This window comes from Nyctereutes procyonoides, unplaced genomic scaffold (genome assembly GCF_905146905.1).
Source record: "Nyctereutes procyonoides isolate TBG_1078 unplaced genomic scaffold, NYPRO_anot_genome, whole genome shotgun sequence".
NCBI classification, from domain to species: domain Eukaryota; kingdom Metazoa; phylum Chordata; class Mammalia; order Carnivora; family Canidae; genus Nyctereutes; species Nyctereutes procyonoides.
This window is the reverse complement of record NW_026575117.1, coordinates 18253922-18273114: the sequence shown is the minus strand read 5'-3', so window position 1 is coordinate 18273114 and position 19193 is coordinate 18253922. Positions and strand designations below refer to the sequence as shown.

General features: G+C 32.9%; 1 protein-coding gene across 1 annotated transcript in view; it reads right to left on the bottom strand.

Annotated features, from left to right (window-relative positions):
• Nucleotides 1-1057: 1057 nt before the first annotated feature.
• CDC73 (cell division cycle 73) overlaps nucleotides 1058-19193 on the bottom strand; it is a 106595-nt gene continuing 88459 nt past the window's right edge. The window contains exons 14-17 of the mRNA XM_055333933.1: nucleotides 11863-12024; nucleotides 8945-9045; nucleotides 3276-3417; nucleotides 1058-2338 (exon numbers count right to left, since the gene is read on the bottom strand). Coding sequence (XP_055189908.1) covers nucleotides 2302-2338; nucleotides 3276-3417; nucleotides 8945-9045; nucleotides 11863-12024 — 442 coding nt within the window. The 3' untranslated portion in view covers nucleotides 1058-2301. The remainder of the gene's footprint in view (nucleotides 2339-3275; nucleotides 3418-8944; nucleotides 9046-11862; nucleotides 12025-19193) is intronic.

Below are 19193 nucleotides of genomic sequence, written 5' to 3'. Positions count from 1 at the left end.
GTTTATTAATGTACACCTCATTTCCACTAAAATATCTGTGTATACCTCTTCATTCCTTGTAATTCTATATTCTCAAACTCCAAAATCTAGTCAAAGTACTTTTTGTAATAAACCAGTCACAATGAAAAGATCAGTAATTTGTGAATATAAATGATTTACTGAATGCCTATATATGCAAGGCACAGTGATAGGTGCTGCTGTAGGGCTTGGGAGTCATGAGATAATACGATTCCTGAAAAAAATGGTTTTTGGAATTAATGGCTATTAAATTAATTCTATGGGCCTAAATAAGGGACTGAACTGAAAAAAGAAAAAGAAAATAAGCACATACTAAGGGTCTGATTTTAAAATACATAGCATAGCATATTTGTACTTTTCCTAATGTTCCTTTACAGTATTTCCAGAAGCCTCTGAATATACATAAGGCAAATTCAAGATAGAAAAATAAACCCTGTTTAAAGTAGATGTTCCCAATTTTAACCATACTCTGTAATCAAGTAAATTTCATATATGACATAAGTATAAATACTAAAAATCTTTATAGAAAGGTAGTTCTTGTCCACTTGTAGTAGTCGTAACAAGTAATCTTACATTAAAATATCACAGATTCTAGTCCTTGATGATTTCATCATGGAGAAAGTTTATACAATACATAATTTATTTTGAAAACAGTTTATATGCTGAGAAATTCTAAAGTGAACAAATTTGAGTTCTTTTTTGTTTTCAAGAAGAGAGGATGCAGAAAAAGGGGGTAGAATCTGTTCAAACCTTATAAATAACCTACACTCTAATAATTTAAATGCTGACTGCTTTTTGTAAGAACCTAGTGAATTTCATATGAATAAATATGTTTTCTATTCACTATTGGTATGGACTTTTCTGATTACTTTAAAAATAAATAATAAGTGCTTCTCATTTAGCATTAAATTTCAAAATGGGGCTAGCTAATGTCAGCATAACGTAAGAAGCAGCTAAATGTTTACCCCCCAAAAATGTTAACCTCAGAGATCATGGCGGGGGGGGGAGGGAATGGAGGAAAAAAAAATGACACAAGATCAATGATCAGCAACGTTCTCATGGCAAATATCTCTTTAGGGGAGTAGAGGTTCCAAGTTGTTTTTAAGTAATAAAAGGTGAAATCAAGACTGAAGGAAAATGCTCATTCATTTGTACCTTGGATGCAACACTCTGAAGTAGAGAAGTAGTAAAATATTTTACTAAGTTAAAATATAGGTTTTATATTTTATATGATATTGAATACGCACATAAAAATACCAGTGTTTTTATCTTGTTTCTGTTCAGACACTTAAGCAAATGTGTTCTTTGGTGTCTGGGGGAGTTTATCAATATTTAGGGATAAGAACTCCAAGAGCAACATGCCTAGAAATAGAAGACTCAAAATCCTATGCCATACATATAAAGTAAGAATCAAAGGTAAACTTATGAGAAAAGGTAAGAAAGTTAAAGTTACATTGCAGTAGGACTAATACATTTCCTTCCCCCAAACATATTCTGGCTCCCAAAATAAAAAGCACTATAGCCTATCAGGTTTTTAATCTGTGTTTTGAGATTTTTCAAGTGGAAAGATAGCACAGATAGAAATATATCATTCTTAAGTTTTAAAATCACCAAAGTCAGTGAGAAGAATGTACATTCATTAAATGTATTCATTGTAAGTAAAGAATTCTTGAAAAGGCTGAACAGGTCAACCAAAGCTGAAGAATTGTTCTTGATTTTTCATCATTCTTTTTTAAATAAAGAATAAGTATAGGTATAGTATACATACAGGTTGACATTCTGATTCATTCAAAATAGTCACATCCCTTTGCTAGTTTTGGAAGTTCCAGAGACTAAAATTTAATACCATTCATAACATAGTATTTTCAATAAAAGGAATTATAGAGCAATGAAAAATCTGAAGCAAGGTGGCTTAGAGAGCCTTATAACCTCTAAATATACACACATTTATAACCTGTATTTATTTTCTAAAGAAACAAATTTTAAGTAATGCTAATTTAACCAATGAGAAAAAACTTCTATCAAAATATACAATTTCCATTACAGACTAGAAGGCTAATATTAAAAAAATAGTTGTAAGCCAAAAAGTTTGCTTATATGGATGACAAGCATCATCCCTTTGAAGCATAAAGCATCAAATAAGGTCTTATAAAAGATCGATCTGTGACCTTCTTCATTTGTAAGTTCTTGATAAATTCATAAAGCTTGAGTTTCAGTCTTTAGATCAAAGTACATCCATGCTTCTTAATCCAGATCTCCAGAAAAAGGGGAAACCAAGTAAATTCAGAATCTCAAGTGGGATTTATGCTTTACCATGTACCTGAAAAATAATAATATGTTATAATGATTACATGAATTGTAGGATTTTTAGAATATTATATGTAAAAATAGGTTAACATTTTTTTAAACGTAAAATTCAAAAGTGAACAGGATTTTTTGTTTTCTAAAAAAGTGAAAACATGATATTGTACTTTGGAAATACAGAATAAAAACTTTTGAAGCCAGAAGAAACATTCCTCCTATTAAATTCTATAATCTCAGAGCTTCTGGCTAGAATAATAAATGTTTCTCTTTAATATTATCATCAGTTATAATCACTGGGTTACCTCTGACTTTGGAAAACCCTTAATTTTCAGCAAGAGATTTATACCAAGAAGGTGATACATTTTAAAGAACACCCAAACAAAAATAAATTTAGTGGTATTGTGATCATATGCTGTTCTTAAATTTTCCAATTATAAAACTGATGTTACTGTAAAGGGGCTTTAAGAATACTATTTATAAAAAAAAAAAAGAATACTATTTATAATAGTAATTAAATTCAAAAACTCTATTCCTTTCACAAGCTACCCTTAACTCACATCCAGTCAGTGACCTTTTAATACTGGCAAAAAACCCCACAAAAAAACCTGTAGGGATCACTTAATCCAAGCCCCTTGGATAGACGGAAAACAAGGTTCGGAAAGGTCACACAGTTCATTAGAGTCAGATCACAAAATCAGAATGAAAATCTAGGTCTTCTGACTCAGAATTTACTGTTCTTTCTATCCAGCTATGTACCCCTTCTCCATCTGTTTCTAAAATCAATACAACAAAGATATTTGTTAATTATCTACTGGAGATCAGCAACAAATCAGTGTTCGAAAAAGGAAATTAGGGGATATGTTCACAACTTTAATGAACTTAATGTCTAACTGAGGAAAAAGGAAAATTACTATAATAAAGCAGAAGTAAGTGCATTTTAGGATCAGAATTACCTATCCAATGTTTCCCAGAATCGTAAGAAAACTGGTCTATCCAAATGACGTTTGTGATAGCTGAGTTCTAATACTGTTACATCCCATTTCTGAACGTTTGGATCTAGACGAACTTCATCATATTTGAGATGGAAGGCTTTAACTATATGGGGGGAAATAATATTTTTAATTCAAACTGCAATCAAAATTATAGAAATATTTTCTGAAAGAATAAAAATATCCAATACAGACATTAACCAAAAAACTAAACAAAACAAAAAACTTTAAAGATTAATCTTTCTTCAACCAAATGAAACATTATAACCAAAGTGATCTTTGAAATAGATGCTAATAAGCACTGTGGCATCCTCAAAAACATTCAATTCAACAAATATCTACTGAAGGTTTATACATACCAGCTACTAGGAGTGAAATGAGGAATAAGGGAGATAAAACACATACGGTCTGGTGAAGGATAAAAAAATCTATTCAAATAAAGTATGATAAAGGTGCAGTATATCACAGTAACATAAAAGTACCTTACCCAGACCATGGAATTCAGAAAATGCTAAGACCTAAAAGTTTGAGTAAGAATTAGGCAAACACAGAACAAAAGTGACCCAGTTAGCCAAGAACATGCTCAAAGAGAAATGGTTTCACTTAGAAACTAAAGAAATTTAACGGAATTGCATCATACAAAGTAATGTAAAGAATGTTTAAAGGTAAGACCACAGATTGAGAATAATGTTAGCCGTGTAGGCCCCTTATATTAAGGGGTCTGGAGAACCACTGTAAAGCGTTCCGCTGTGACTATTGATACAATTTAGTAATCCAGAAGAGACATTTGCTAAACTTGTGAGAAGATATAGGCCTGGCAAGAAAAAGATTCAGGAAATAATTAGGGAGTAAGAACTAACAGAACTTGGTAAATGATGAAAAGAGAAAAATTTGGAAGGCCTCTTGAGAGGTTACCTAGAAGTAGATAATTGATATAAAAAGTTGAGTCTACAGCAGCCCCGGTGGCTCAGCGGTTTAGTGCCGCCTGCAGCCCAGGGTGTGATCCTGGGGACCCCGGATCGAGTCCCACATCAGGCTCCCTGCATGGGGCCTGCTTCTCCCTCTGCCTGTGTCTCTGCCTCTCTCTCTGTCTCCATGTCTCTCATGAATAAATAAATAAATAAAATCTTTAAAAAAAAAAGTTGAGTCTAGCAAAAAGATCTAGAAGATTTCAGGCAGAGGGAATAGCTGGTAAAAAGGCTCTGAAATGAAAGCCACCGTGGCACATTCTATAAACAAGAATAACTTCTTTTATAGGCAATGTCCTATATGTAGAATTCAGCTATGGTAAAAAAATCTGAATTTATTTCAAATGTGATAGTAAGTCACTAGAAAGTTTAGAGTAAGAAGGTGAAATTATCTGGTTTCCAGTTTTAACAGTTGGTTTTGGGTGTTGGGCAAAAGAAGACTCAAAAGGCAAAACCTCCCAAGTGGCATATATTGCAAAAGGTTAACAAATGTACCATTAAGTATTATTTCCAATCTTTCACTGTCCCTGATTATCCAGTTGAATCATCCTCATCCTGGCTAGTTTATTTTGTAAACAGTTTACCACCAGTGAAGTTTGTTTTACATTACACATGCAAGATGTTTAGCTTTTCTTTCAATTTACTTTTCTCCTAACATATAATTATTGCTGTCATCATTCTCATCCAGTATTTGAGGTCTTTAAGGAGAAAAATGATTGACTTTGTTAATTTTTTCTGAAAACTACTTTATGGATTGCTTGTTCCACACTGCTGATAGCCTATTCACTTTCAATGTTAACAATGAATCAAGGTGTAATTCTTGATGGAAATCCAAAATGAATCATTAGTGCCCACAAAAAGAAACATAAACATTACTTCTAAATTATTATGCTTTTATATAATTAAAGATCCCCTCATCAGCACATTACTCATTTTGAATTTAATTCAATTTAATAAATTGAATTTAATTCAATTCAATAAATTTAATTAAATTTAATACACAGAATCATTAAAAGGGCTATATATCATAGCTTCAGAAAACCCATTTTCAAAATATTTATATGCATAAAAAATTTTAATTTTTAAAAGTTTGAAATTAAAGCCAACATTTAAATACTTCCTATTTTCCTTACTACGTTTCACTTTTCTAATTCTCTCAATATTTCCTTTAAATCATCCTTTTAAAAAATATCTATCTATTTAGAGAAAGAGGGGGGAGGTAGAAGGTCAAAGGGAGAGAGAGAGAAAGAATCTCAAGCAGACACTGCTGAGCATGGTGCCCAACACAGGGCTCAATCTCATGACCCTAGATCATGACCTGAGCCAAAATCAAGACTGAGGTGACCAACCAAGTGAGCCAGCCAGGCACCCCTAAATCTTTTTTTTGTGGAAGATTTTATTTATTTATTTGACAGAGAGTAAGAGCAGGAGCTGGGAACGAGGCAGAGGGAGAGTGACAAGCAGACTCCTCACTGAGCAAGGAGCTCAATGCAGGGCTTGATCCTGCAACTTGGGGAGGATGACATGAGCCAACGACAAGATGTTTAACCGACCAAGCTCCCCAGATGCCCTCACTGTTAAAAATATATTAGGTATATCTGGGGGAAGAAAATGAAACAGATAAAATGAGGAAAAAATTAAACTAAATTAAAAAATGATTTATCTAGGGATCCCTGGGTGGCTCAGTGGTTGAGCGTCTGCCTTTGGCTCAGAGCGTGATCCCAGAGTCCTGGGATTGAGTCCCACATCGGGCTCCCTGTGGCGAGCCTACTTCTTCCCCTACCCGTGTCTCTACCTCTCTCGTGTATCTCTCATGAATAAATAAATAAAATCTTTAAAAAAAAATATTAAAAAAAAAGGATTTATCTAAAGCTATAAAGGCCTACAGTCCCCCACTCCTTAATTTCAATAGATTTAGTTTATACAGTATTGATTTTTCCACCAGAATAGACAACTTTTAGAATTTAAGGTGAAACATGACAGTCCAAAAAGTTTAAATCACAAATAAGAAGCACAAAGTTTCTCTCACCATACAGAATATTTTACTAGCATTAAAGGAATGGTGGCAAATTTACATCAAGATATTACTATAAAACCTCTTTCTTATTCAGAAAAAGACTTTTAGCTTTTTAATCCTCAGCAAAAAATAGAACAAATGAAGTTCTTTTATAAGAAAGTCAGTCATCTCTCTGGTAGCATAATCAGTACTAAAGCAAAATACTTCACATAATTCAGAATTGTTCATTTTGTGCAAACTGCAAGACACTTGTCAACATTATTTTACAGGAACAAAGAAGCAAAAAAAAAAAGACAATGGTCTTGAATAGTATTTTGTAGGTACAATAATGGCATGTCAGATGACAAAGAAGTAACACAATATAGATTACAAATGAAAAAATTTTCTCAATGGTAACTATCAATTTTATACAATTTATAAAATTAATACTTAATATCTTCTCTAAAATTTTGTAGTCTACTATATTACTCAATATGAAGAAAATATAAGTTTTCTACCAGGGCCCATATAGATGGTCCTAAATACTCTCAGTTTTTCCCCATGCTATATAGATGTTACCATTTTCTATGTGTGTGATGGGGGAAAGGGTAAAAACCTAGAAGAGGCAAGTAAAAAGCAAGGAAACCAACTAATTGCGGAAAAGAAACAGTTTGGGAATGAGGGAGAATATAAGACAATCAACTCCATTTGGAACAGGCTGAGTCTGATGTACCAATAGGGTCTCACATAGGTGTTATCTGCTAATTAAGTGAGATACATAGGCCCAGAATATAAAGCTAGAGACCAAACTTAGAATAAAGGGAAGATTAAACATGGTAATTGAAAGCTATCAGATCTCCTTGAGAGAGTATCAATAGTAAAGGAGAAGAGAAACAAAAAATAAACAGGTAGCTACCTGAAAGCCAAAGGAAGCTAGAGAATCTGAGAAGGAGTATACGAGTCCTTGGAAAAGAACATTTTAAAAAGAAAGAACCAAGTCAAGAGAATCAAATTCCCTTAAGGAGCTCAAAAGTATATAGTATTTGAATCACTGATAAGTTTGGTGAGAATAGTTTAGTAGAGAGCAAAGGAGCCAAACAGTGAATTGAGAACCAAACAGAAAATAAGTTAGTAGAGATAATTCAAGTAAAAGAAAAAAGAGGAGCTAGAGTTAAGGTCAGGAGAAAGGGTTTTAAGATGGATGGGGCTTTCATTTTAAATGTTCATTAAGGAAGGAAGATTGAAAAGAAAGAATAATTCATGGAATAAAATCGTTAATTGCTAACTATTAAAAAAGTCTCAAGTTCTTATCTAAGTTTCAGAAGACTAACAATCTGAAAAAAAACAATTACTAACATCATTACATTCTGAATGAAATTTAGACAGCATTTACATCTTGAAGACCTTTTAATCATTTTTTTGTTATTGTTACAACACTATTCAAAAAGGCAAGTAGGTAAAACATTTGTGTTCACATTTTATTTAAATTCCCGTTCTCGCTCCACCTTTAACTTTCTATTTATCAACTATGTAGTATTCAAGTTTCAGAAATAACATAAAAATCTATCATAATATCAGTAATATTAGAATCATTGTCTAAAATGAATGAAAGTAGAGAACAAATGATTAAAACTTTCAAGCTTGGGCAGTAGTTTCTATCTTGGAGAATGGTTTAGTAACCACTAACAAAAACTGAAGTTGCTTTTAAAATGGCTGGATTTTACAGTAGCACACTTCACATTCATAATAATCGAAGTTGTCATTTCTAATAAACATACTTGTTTCATGAGAATGCTTTTGAAAAAAAAAATTTTACTATGGTTACTAACTTAATTGGGTACTTGAATTAAATAATAATTGGAATATCTCTACTGCAAAAACCAGACTAAATTAATAAATTAATCTCCAATATACCAAAAGATATAAGCCATGTGAAATATTCATTTAACAGATTATCTACTGAATGCTTCCTCTATGACAGGCACTCTTCTGTGATAATTCAAGGGTAAACAAGGCAGAAAAGGGCTCTTCCCACCAAGAACTTAGCCTTATAGCCAAGGAAGATTTAAAATAAAGATATAAATAAGATAATATCAAACAACAGTAAGTACTATCATAAAAATAAAGGAGCTTAAAGAGTAACTGGGAGAAGGTCATGGTTATTTCCTGGTTGGCCAGAGAAGGATTCTCTAAAGGAGACAATACTTGAATTTAGGCTTGAATGAAAAACAAAACAAAACAAAACAAAAACAAAAAAACAAAAAAAAAAAAAACAGCACCCATCATGCATACTATAATCATTCCGGACAATGGAAATAGCCAGTAAAAAGTCATCTGGGGCTCTTTAAGTTCTACATTACTATTCGGCAAAAGTCAACCCCTTTAAAAACTAGCCATCAATTTTAATAAAAATGTATGGATGTGCAACAAATTAATCCTTTTTAAAGTGACCCAATGTAGGGAATAGGATACGGTAATTTACTTTTAGACATAAATACATAAACAAATATTAATGTCTGAAAAAATACTTTAAAAATATTTCTCAGGTGCTTAAAAATGAGCATGTCTTAATGTATATATCATATATGCAGAGCCATATGTGGCTTTCTTGTACATAATGCAAGAGCATTTCTATATTGGATAGGCAGTAAAAATAAAGAGAATCTTACTTTTAGCAAATATGTCAACTGGTGATCCATCAGGCAAAAGCCATGGCCAACCTTTGAACTGCCATGCAGGACCTTGCACAAAAACTGCTACAACCCGATCCCTATAAATAGAAAAGGGACAGAGTTAGAGCTCAAGGGTTGAGACAATATCTCAAACATGAACTCTGATTACTGTAAATCCTTAAGGAAAGGTTTCAATTATTCATGTGGCATAGTCTCCTGTCAACAAATCTGTGAGACATAGCACATTACAGTAACTCTTTGTTACAATGTTATCATTAGGGTGTATTAATGATTGTTATACTTCTTATGCATCTGTTTTTGCACCTAAGTCTTTTAAACATAATTACACAACACAATCCTTATATGCAATCTTTTTTAACCTTTTAATCTGCCCTTCTTCTAGAATAAGGGCCCATTTTTTTAGGGAACATGACTTGATCTATTAATCGAAAAAGTTGGTTTTAAAAGGAAATCATCTAAAATTCAAATACATCTTAAACGCTTTACTTTAACTAAAAACATTATAAATTATAGTAACTCACCAACCATTTTCTGGAACCTCAAAGTCTTATTTTTGAGTTCTTCTATTATTTAGAAAGCAATCTGAGTATAAAAGTCATTAGACTTCAATTTTTCCAATTGTTTACAATTGTTTCACTCACCCTAAATTCTACTAGCATTCTCTTTATTTTTTAAGCCCAACATGGGGCTTGAACTCATGACTCAGATCAAGAGTCAGATGCTTAACTGAGTCACCGAGGCACCCCTATCCGGGGTTTTTAAAGCAATTTGTCTTTCCAACCATTCAATTTTGTTTTCATAAAAAGAACAAATCTTTCTCTAGGCCTTCATATTTCATTAGTTCACAAATTATTTAATTAAATTGAGAAATCATAATAAATACAAAGGCCATAAGCAGTTTAAGCCTAGAACTAAAGAAGTGGGAACAAAACCATAATATAAACAGTAATAGTTAACATTAAGACATACTATGAGCATTCACTATGGGCCAGTATTGTTCTAAGCACCTTATCTTGTACATATGTTAACACAATGAATCTTCCAAACAATCTAATGAAGTGGGTACTATTATTGCCCCCATTTTACAGATGAGGAAACAGAAGCACACGGACAATCCATGAGTCAGAAGAGAGATGGAGAGAAGAAGAATGAGGAGGAGAAATGGAGGGAATGATTACTCTTGTGCACTGGTGATGCTACTGTTCCTGTGTGAGGACTGATAAATCATGACAACAGCCATCTCAGTACTATTACGGAAATAGTTTTAACCTTACAACTCCTTGAAATGGTTTTAGGAATGCCCAGAGGTCCACAGATCACACACTTTGATAACCACTGCATTAGATGAAAACTCTAGAGCCAACAAAGCATTAAACCAGGGTTATCTTCTATTCAAGTAAAAGACCTACAGCAACAATTCAAGTTATTGTGAAAAACCACAGCTTAAAAATCTTAATCTGCTCAAAATCTCTAAGGCTAAAATTAAATCTTAAATAAAAAATTTCCTCCTTCCATAGGATATATGCCCTATGCCGCCAAAACTATCTTTGGTAATGGAGCACATTATTAAATGGCCTCTTAATTTCATGATGTAACTTGTGCCATACAATAGTTGAAAGCCCAAGGTACCTGCCAAACTAAAGGAAATTTGTTGGAGAGACATCACCTAGATCCTACTTGGTCTCACAGGGTTATTAACAGGTAAGCAGGATAATATAAATACTACTCAGTGAATTCTTGAAGGGACAATTAACAGAGAAAGAAAAGAGAAAAGGAAAGGGAAAGGAAAGGAAAGAGATAAGAAAAATATTATTCCTAGGTTATGACACCAATGACTAGGTTATCTAGCTAATATATACAAGCAATATTTTGTAGAAAGGTGACAGCACCTGTATGGTGTTTGTAATTTTTTCTGCAAATAACTGCAAAAATGTGATACAAATGTTGTAATTTTCCTACTTCCTACAATTTTTAAACTTGATATCTGAAATTCTCATCTTACTTCATATAATAAATTTTTAACATACTTATATTCTCAATATAAGTGCCTTGACTTCTTAATGTGTGAAGACTAATGAGTACTTCAAAGGTAAATTTCAGCTAATGCATCAATGTGTTGTGTTATGTGACAGAGACGCACTCTCAGACTCTGTATTTTTATTCCAGCTTAGATTAATAAAATAATTCATATATCTGAGTTTATAGGCACTATATGTTATAAAAGGCTTTATATTTTATTAAAGGACATTTTAATGCAATCAAAGGGCTTAACCAGAGTGCTTATTCTTTTTATTAAATTATTCTCTACAATAAAAGTAACAATCCTTTCATTTATCATTTCTTAGTCAAAAATGTGAATTCTCCAAATAAAAAATCCAGAACTATAGTCTTTCAAAAGATTAGTCCATTTGAAGTTTTGCTCTGAAGGCTGATCCAGAACAAATAAACAGTGTAAATAATTTTTTACTAAGTTTTCCAGAAGCTAGTGTGTTTTTTTTTTTAAGATTTTATTTATTTGAAAGAGAAAGAACAAGTGCGTACATGAGTTGGGGGGGGCAGAGGGACAAGCAGACTCCCCACTGAGTGGGGGGAGACAGTAGAAGACCCAATCCCAAGACCCTGAGATCATGACCTAAGCCCAAGTCAGACGCTTAACCGACTGAGCCATGCAGGCACCCCTGAAATTAGTGTTTCTTATTAAGTAAAATAAAGCTTAGCTACCCAAAATACAAATTTATTTAGGCTTTACTAAACTGTGGACATTATTAATGACTAACTTAGACATTAACATGGTTTTCAGTGATAGTTTCTATTTAGAACTCATGACAAAATGTGATACTTTTTAATTATACAAAAAAAAATTAATGACTACATAAAAGAATAGATCATCTTACCAGTCTTGAGGCATAAGTTTAAGAGGCTGGTCTACTACTCTATAAGGAACTGTGACACTAATTGCCGTGCCCCCTGGTTGCATCTGATCTTTTCTTCTCTGTATTAAAGTTTCATTTTCTCGTTGGCAGCCTTGTTTCTTCTTTTCATCTGATGGGACAAATCTTTGAAAAAAGATGAGAAAAGGTCAAATGTTTCAGTGATACAAATGGTAAAAAAAATTGATAGTTAGATCAAACTTTTTTTTTTAATAAACTCCTCTGCAGGGATCCCTGAGTGGCGCAGCGGTTTGGCGCCTGCCTTTGGCCCAGGGCACGATCATGGAGACCCGGGATCGAATCCCACGTCGGGCTCCCGGTGCATGGAGCCTGCTTCTCCCTCTGCCTCTCTCTCTCTCTTTATCATAAATAAATAAAAATTTAAAAAAAAAAAAAACTCCTCTGCATGTACAGATCACAATGAGTGGAGAGTATAATACCTCTAATAACCAACAGTATTCAGCTCACATAGGCCATAAATTGGTGTGTATGTCTGTATGTGTATCTCTCACACACAGACACAATTTATATTCATTCATTTATCACTTAGCATTTTCCAAAGTTAGATAAAAGACCAAACTATTCCTTGATTTTTCAAATGCTAGGAGAAGGAAATTCTATGATAAACCAAAAGATCAGCTGAAATGAAGATGATGTGGATTCCTCCCAGATAGGTGACTTAGCCTGTCCAAGAGTTTCACAAAACTCTATTTCATGGATTATGACTTAGCAAAATTAAGAAATGCTATCTCATTTCACGGTTGCTTCGCAAATTTTAAAGGAGGAAATTAAATAAATGTATATCAATTGTCTTAGTATAAATACTGGTAGTAATTTAGTAAATTATCAACTCTACCATGTGATTCAATTCTCTACCATCAACATATTCTCAAAAATAATTTAAGAATCTGCAGAGCTATTGCCAGTTCTAGAGTGTTGGTGTTCACAAAGCATTTCAAAACAGTCTTAAAAAAAAAAAAAAGCATACTCCTAATACACTCTATTAGCATATTTTACATTGAGAGTAATTCGGCTTCTAAAGTTTAAGACAGATAAATAGGATATACACGAGAGCTTGCACTTGGTAGAGTCTTTTGAAAAATTTCAATATCACATGCTGGATTCATCATTAGTAATATTAGTCTTGTATTTATGCAAGTTTTTAGTAGATGGTGATTGTGATAAATGGAACTTCATTTCTGAACTGTTTTACATATCCATGTCAGAATCTGGTGGAAAAGTTAAGATTTCCGTATCATTTAAAAATGTCCTTCAGATAATCACTTTACTCCCTATGGATTTTGGTGATTTATTAATCAAGCCCACTTAGAAAATGCCAAATATAATACTAACGCTGAATAATTAAACACTTTAAAATTAACATACACGCATTGTTAAAAATAGTTTTAATATAAAACTACAACAAAAATGTATTAAGTGAACAGTAATACATCATGCTGTTACACAATATACATAGTTGTTCAAAACATATAGTTCCTGCCCTCTTGAAGTATATGTTCAAGATACAAAGTGGTCACACAAGAGAAAGTGCTTTAATTTATCTCAACCATTCTATTAACTAGATGGGATTAAAATGTTTACATTCTGAAATATAATAATGTATCTCACTCTTCTCTATCTTTTGAAATTTTAATGTAAAAGTATAAAATTACTTATGCAAAATTACCTATAATCTTTAATGAATTATAACATGTACAAATGAGTGATCTATAATATCTTTTAAAAATCTATTAAATATCTAATGCAACTTCTAATGCATTAAGAAAAAATGAGTTACATACCATTTGCATGTTCACGTGTTTGTTTATATAAGTTTTACTGAAATTCAGAGTCATTAACATGGTTCTTTATTTAACTACCACCCTATAATTTTTACATGCTCTAGTATTTTAATTTCTGAATACATCTTGGTCTTTAGAATAGTAGCCTTCACTATAGTAAATACAGCTGTATTTCAAAATGTTTTTCAGCCCTGATCTCATGTGGTAACATAAGGACAGATCTTTTATCCTACTCTCATAAACTTAAAGTTAGAATAACAATGCAGACTTCTCTACCCACGGAAGACACTAGCAAACTAATTTAACTTAAGCTTTTTTTACTAGATTTCACTTACTCCTAGAGTAAGAAATAAAGCTCAAATTCTGCTCAAGGGAGGGAACCTAACAGAAGTTCCTTCTTTCATAAAGGTTGGATTCTCAGGGATTAAGCACAGTATAATGGTAAACTAGAAATAAATCCACTGCCCACTCTTTTTCTTATGCTCCCACCCCAGGCCTTATCAATATCCTGGCAACAGCAAGGAAGATCAAATTCAGAATTGCAAATCTGAAGGAAGAATTAACCACCCTGACCACAATGACTGACTGAGAAATCAACACATTATACAAAGAGTCTTAATCCTGGAATTTTTGCTGGAATTACTGGGAAACAGGCACTCTCTTTCTACTGTGATTAGTAGCCTTGACCCTGAGTGGGGAGATGAGAGATGGAGAGACCAGCTCCTGATTACATCATTTCAGCACTGAGTCTAGCTATGTCAGAAGCCAGGACTGTTCAGTTATGTTGAATCAGTAAGTTATTTTTTGATAAAGCTACTTTGAGTTGGTATTTATCATTTATAACTAAAAGTGTTCTAACAAACATAACCAGAATTACACAACTAATGTGATGGGTGAATATATGTGATTTGGAGAGATTATGATGTCCATTGACATCCAATATTTGCAATTTATTCCACTTTATATTACATGAGTAAAGGCATATTTTGATATGACTAAAGTTATTACTATTTAAACAAATACAGTTCTACTTAAATAACTGTACTAGTACTGTCAAAGAATACAATTCAAATAAATGATATAGCTAAATAAGTTCCAGAATTTATGTTATTTTAAAAACAGAGCAAGTTTATGAATATTTTCCGGTTAAAAATATTTCCTTTTTCCTAAATTAAAGAAGCTGAAATTTGAAAAGTAGAGAAAAAAAAGAAAAGAAAAAGAAAAAGAAAAGAAAAGAAAGAAAGGAAAAGAAAAGAGAAGAAAAGAAAAAAGAAAAGAAAGAAAAAGACAAGACAATGTCTGGATGTTAGAAAAAAACCTCAAACTGAAAATTTAATTCAAAGTGATGTAAAACTGGCAATGTTCCCAGGTACTTAGCGAATACAAATGCAAACCTTTCCTGGAGTACCCTACCACCCCCATGTGCGCCCCACCTTCATTTTGGAACTCAAAGAATTTCCACAGAAAACAATTCTAAGGAAAATGAACAGTAAATGAAGACAATGAAAAACATGAAATGTACTAAAAAACTAAACACACAGGAGAGGAAAGGGGGTGGGGATTACACAGAGCTAAGGGGCCAGGACTCAGAACTGACACAAAATACAAATCCATACACTTAATTCTAAATGAATCCCAAAATGGAATATATAAGAAATTACACCTAGGCAGAACAGATAAGCAAGTTTAAATTAGTCTTTAAAATAACCAGGTAAAGCAGATTTCCTTCAAAGGACTGATTATCACACTAACAGGTGACCTATGAACCAAGACAAGAAGATAGAATACAGTGCAATGGTATCTTCAACATAATGAGAAAAAAAAAAAAAAAAGAAAAAGAAAAGAAAAAAGAAAAAGAAAAAAAGAAACTCCTATATTTGTTTTCCAAAGTGGTTGAATCTTTTTGCATTACCTGTGACTGCTGAGAACATAAACTATTCATGGTCCTGCATGAACTCTAGTAATTGTTCTGCCTGTTTCCTCCCCAGGCCTCAAGTAGTTTTCTCCTATGAATGTGCTCAAGAGTATTTGACTGATACAGGAGGAACCCTCTACATATCTCTGAAGCACCCTCGATGTGCAATCTCTCCCTTTAGAACTCTGTCCTGTGAGGATACTATCATGGCCAGTTTCACAAGTGCCATCCAATCATTTTATTTTAAATAAACTTGAGTCTTACTAAAACTTCACTCAAGATCACATTTATAATTCTATATAAAATGTACTTTTTAATACTTCATAATATAACCTTAATTTTGTTATTTAGGGATGTCAAAAGTGAAGTTGGGTTTTGTCTTGTTTCATTTACTTATTGAAGAGCTAAAAAACGGAAAAATCCTTAATTTTACATGAAACCAAATAGAATCTATGCCAAAATGAGCTATGGGGTACAGCCAGTACCATAATTGTGTGGAGGAGGTTTCAATTATGCATTAATTACATAGCAAAGCCTCCAGCTGACTCAAACTGTAGGGGAGATGTCAGTTGCAATGAGGTGTTAAACAATGAAGGGAGTGTTTTATACTTAGAAGAAAAATTAGGCTCAGTCTATCCTAAGAATGTGGTCTATTTAATTGTTTGGTTTCTCTGTTATAAATCCAGGGAGAAAAACACTAAAGTTTACTTTGTGATTTCTTTGCACTGTTTACCATCTTCCGTTATAAACAATTAACATTTAGATTTGTAATACATTCAGATGAGCACCGCAAAGGTTCTGGACAGTGAAAAGCTGAAGGCAGAATTTCTTGTTTAACATTCCAAAAACATACCATGAATTTTCTGTAACCATTAAGGCATATTTATAAAAAACATAAGTAGCTGTCAATTACTAAAAACTGTGAGTTGGAAATACCAAATTCACAAATCATAGAATCAAAGAACTAGAAAGGGCCTTAAAAAAAATCACCTGATAGTAACAGCAAGTGCCAAAAATCCAAGACCAAGTACAATGACACTTCATAGGAACTAAAATCAAATCCCAGATACAGATATAACTATCATATATCAAAGAAGGAACTTAAAATTACACATAAATACACTAAATGAATTTACAGCTTGTACAAACACACACAAAAACCAAACTCTGAATTTCAGGTAATACAAGTGCCATTCTCCCAATTTTCTCAATGTGTTCCTCTCACCTTTCTGTTTCCTAGACATTTATTTAATATCCATTATTGGGCAAATCCATTTTCAAGAATGGATGTAGAAATAACAACGGAGGAACAGGCCCTCTTCTCTAAAGAATTCACAATTTACTTGGAATTGTAAATTCCAACTGGGTGCCAGATTATAAAACACAGAAGCCATCACAAAACAAAAACATAGATGCCTATCATATTTCAGAGAATATAAACAATGAAAAAACTATTCTTGTACACTCACTAGAAGGTGGAAAGACACATAAATGCTCAAACAAAAACTAAGAAAAATTTGAAAGTGGTTAATGAAACCCACTTCTGCATGAGTCTGACAGTTTGTTACATAATCAAATTGATTTCAAATAGGATCAAAATAACTATATTTCTTATTCACTCAACTGTAGATGACTTGAGGAATTACTTGAGTAATCTATATACCACTATAAGAACACTATAAACAATAAAAGTCTAATGAAATATAAAACATAAAAACTCCTTCTTCCCCTACTGTTAATGGAAAAAAACTCAGTGAAAATTTCATTCAAAAGTACTGAAGAAAAAATACTGCACAGATATATTTGTGCCACATTACATAGATTTTTTTTATACAGCTATTTAAGTCATAAGGTACTTAAATTCAATTCCACATTTGGTAAAACCTGGAACCAGCTAGTTTCACAACTTATTTTGTATCTCATTTTTAATTAGTCATAAGTTATTTAGAAGCAGTATGAATCTGTTTTTTGAAGGTCAGGTTGCTTTTGTTTTCTTTCACTAAGAATTGTCACTGTTATTTTACTGAGAAAGAAGGCAGAGCATTCACATTCTTTTTTTGGATACTAATTAGGTTACTGACTGAAAATATTTTTCTAGTTACCACTAAAAATATTTAACAAGAATTTTCAATGTTAGACCAAATTACAAAATATTGTTATTGCAATTAACAGTGAATATAAGGCCCTAAATATATTGTGGGAAAGTATTCTGTTCCAGAATAAATCCCCATTTTTTAAAAAAAAATTATTTTAGAGAGAGAGAGTGAGCATAGAGAGTGTGCACACACATGAGCGGGGAGAAGGGTAAAGGGAGAGAGAAAAATCCTCAAAGCTGAGTCACCACGGAGCCCAGAGCCCCAAGCGAAGCGAGGCTTCATCTCATGTGGGGATCCATCTCACAAATGTGAGATCATGATCCCTGATCATGATCTGAACCAAAATCAATAGTCACTTAACTGAATAAGCCACCCAGGCGCCCCTAAAACCCAATTTCTTAATCTGAATGTTTGTTAAGAATCTCCCTTACTAAAGGTTAAAGTAACTAGACTGGTGTTTGAGAAACCTCGTTGCATTTCCTGCTCTGCAACTAACTACCACAGTGGGCTTTAAGGCTATCTCTTGGCTTTTCATTCAGGGTAAGAATGTATTCTGACAATCCTTTTTAGGTCTCAAAACCTAGAAAATAATAAATTTCAAGTAAAAAAAAAAAAAAACACATCACTACAGTTATGTATGTTCTCACTAACACCACATACTTTGTGAGAGGAGCTAGGTGAAGTTTTTAATGGTGGATTTAATTATTGCTGAGGTCTAATTTGATTTTGAACTTATCTTCAAGATGTGATTTAAGTTTGTAAATTAGTGTCAAAGAAAAATTATACTTTTCACTGTACTTTCAAATAATAAAGCATTAAGACTTTTTTTTTAAGATTTTATTTATTTATTCATGAGAGATACAGATAGAGAGGCAGGGTCATAGGCAGAGGGAGAAGCAGGCTTCCTGTGGGAGTCTGATGTGAGAGGATGTGCGCCTCAACCCTAGGATCCTGCGATCACAACCTGAGTCAAAGGCAGAGGCTCAACCACTGAGCCACTCAGGTGCTCCTGAGATTGGGTTTTATACTAAATGCTAGAACATATTTTATTTCCCATAAGTTGCAATAAATGACTCCTAACATACTAACACCACTATCATGTGAGCTCTGAGAAGGTTGAGCTTGTAGTTTATCTACATAGCACTTTGGTTTTTAGTTATTGCTCTACAGTGTTGAATGAACAAACTCAGTATAGACAGATTAAATACTTATAAAATTCTAGTTCCAGTAATTATAAAAAGCCTTCCAAGAAATGTCAGATAAAATGTAACATGCACTTGAAGTGCACAGTTGAGCTGGAAAGGAAATAGTCATGGGCCAGAAATTACTGGTACTGCAGTGAATGAAAATGGAAGATAGAAACACTTTCTTGAGACTTGGTTTTTACCACCCACACAAAGGAAGGACACAAAGGAACCAGAACTAGAACTTTAAAAGAGATAAACAATCAACAGAAGGATGAACCAGGAGGAAAACATTCCA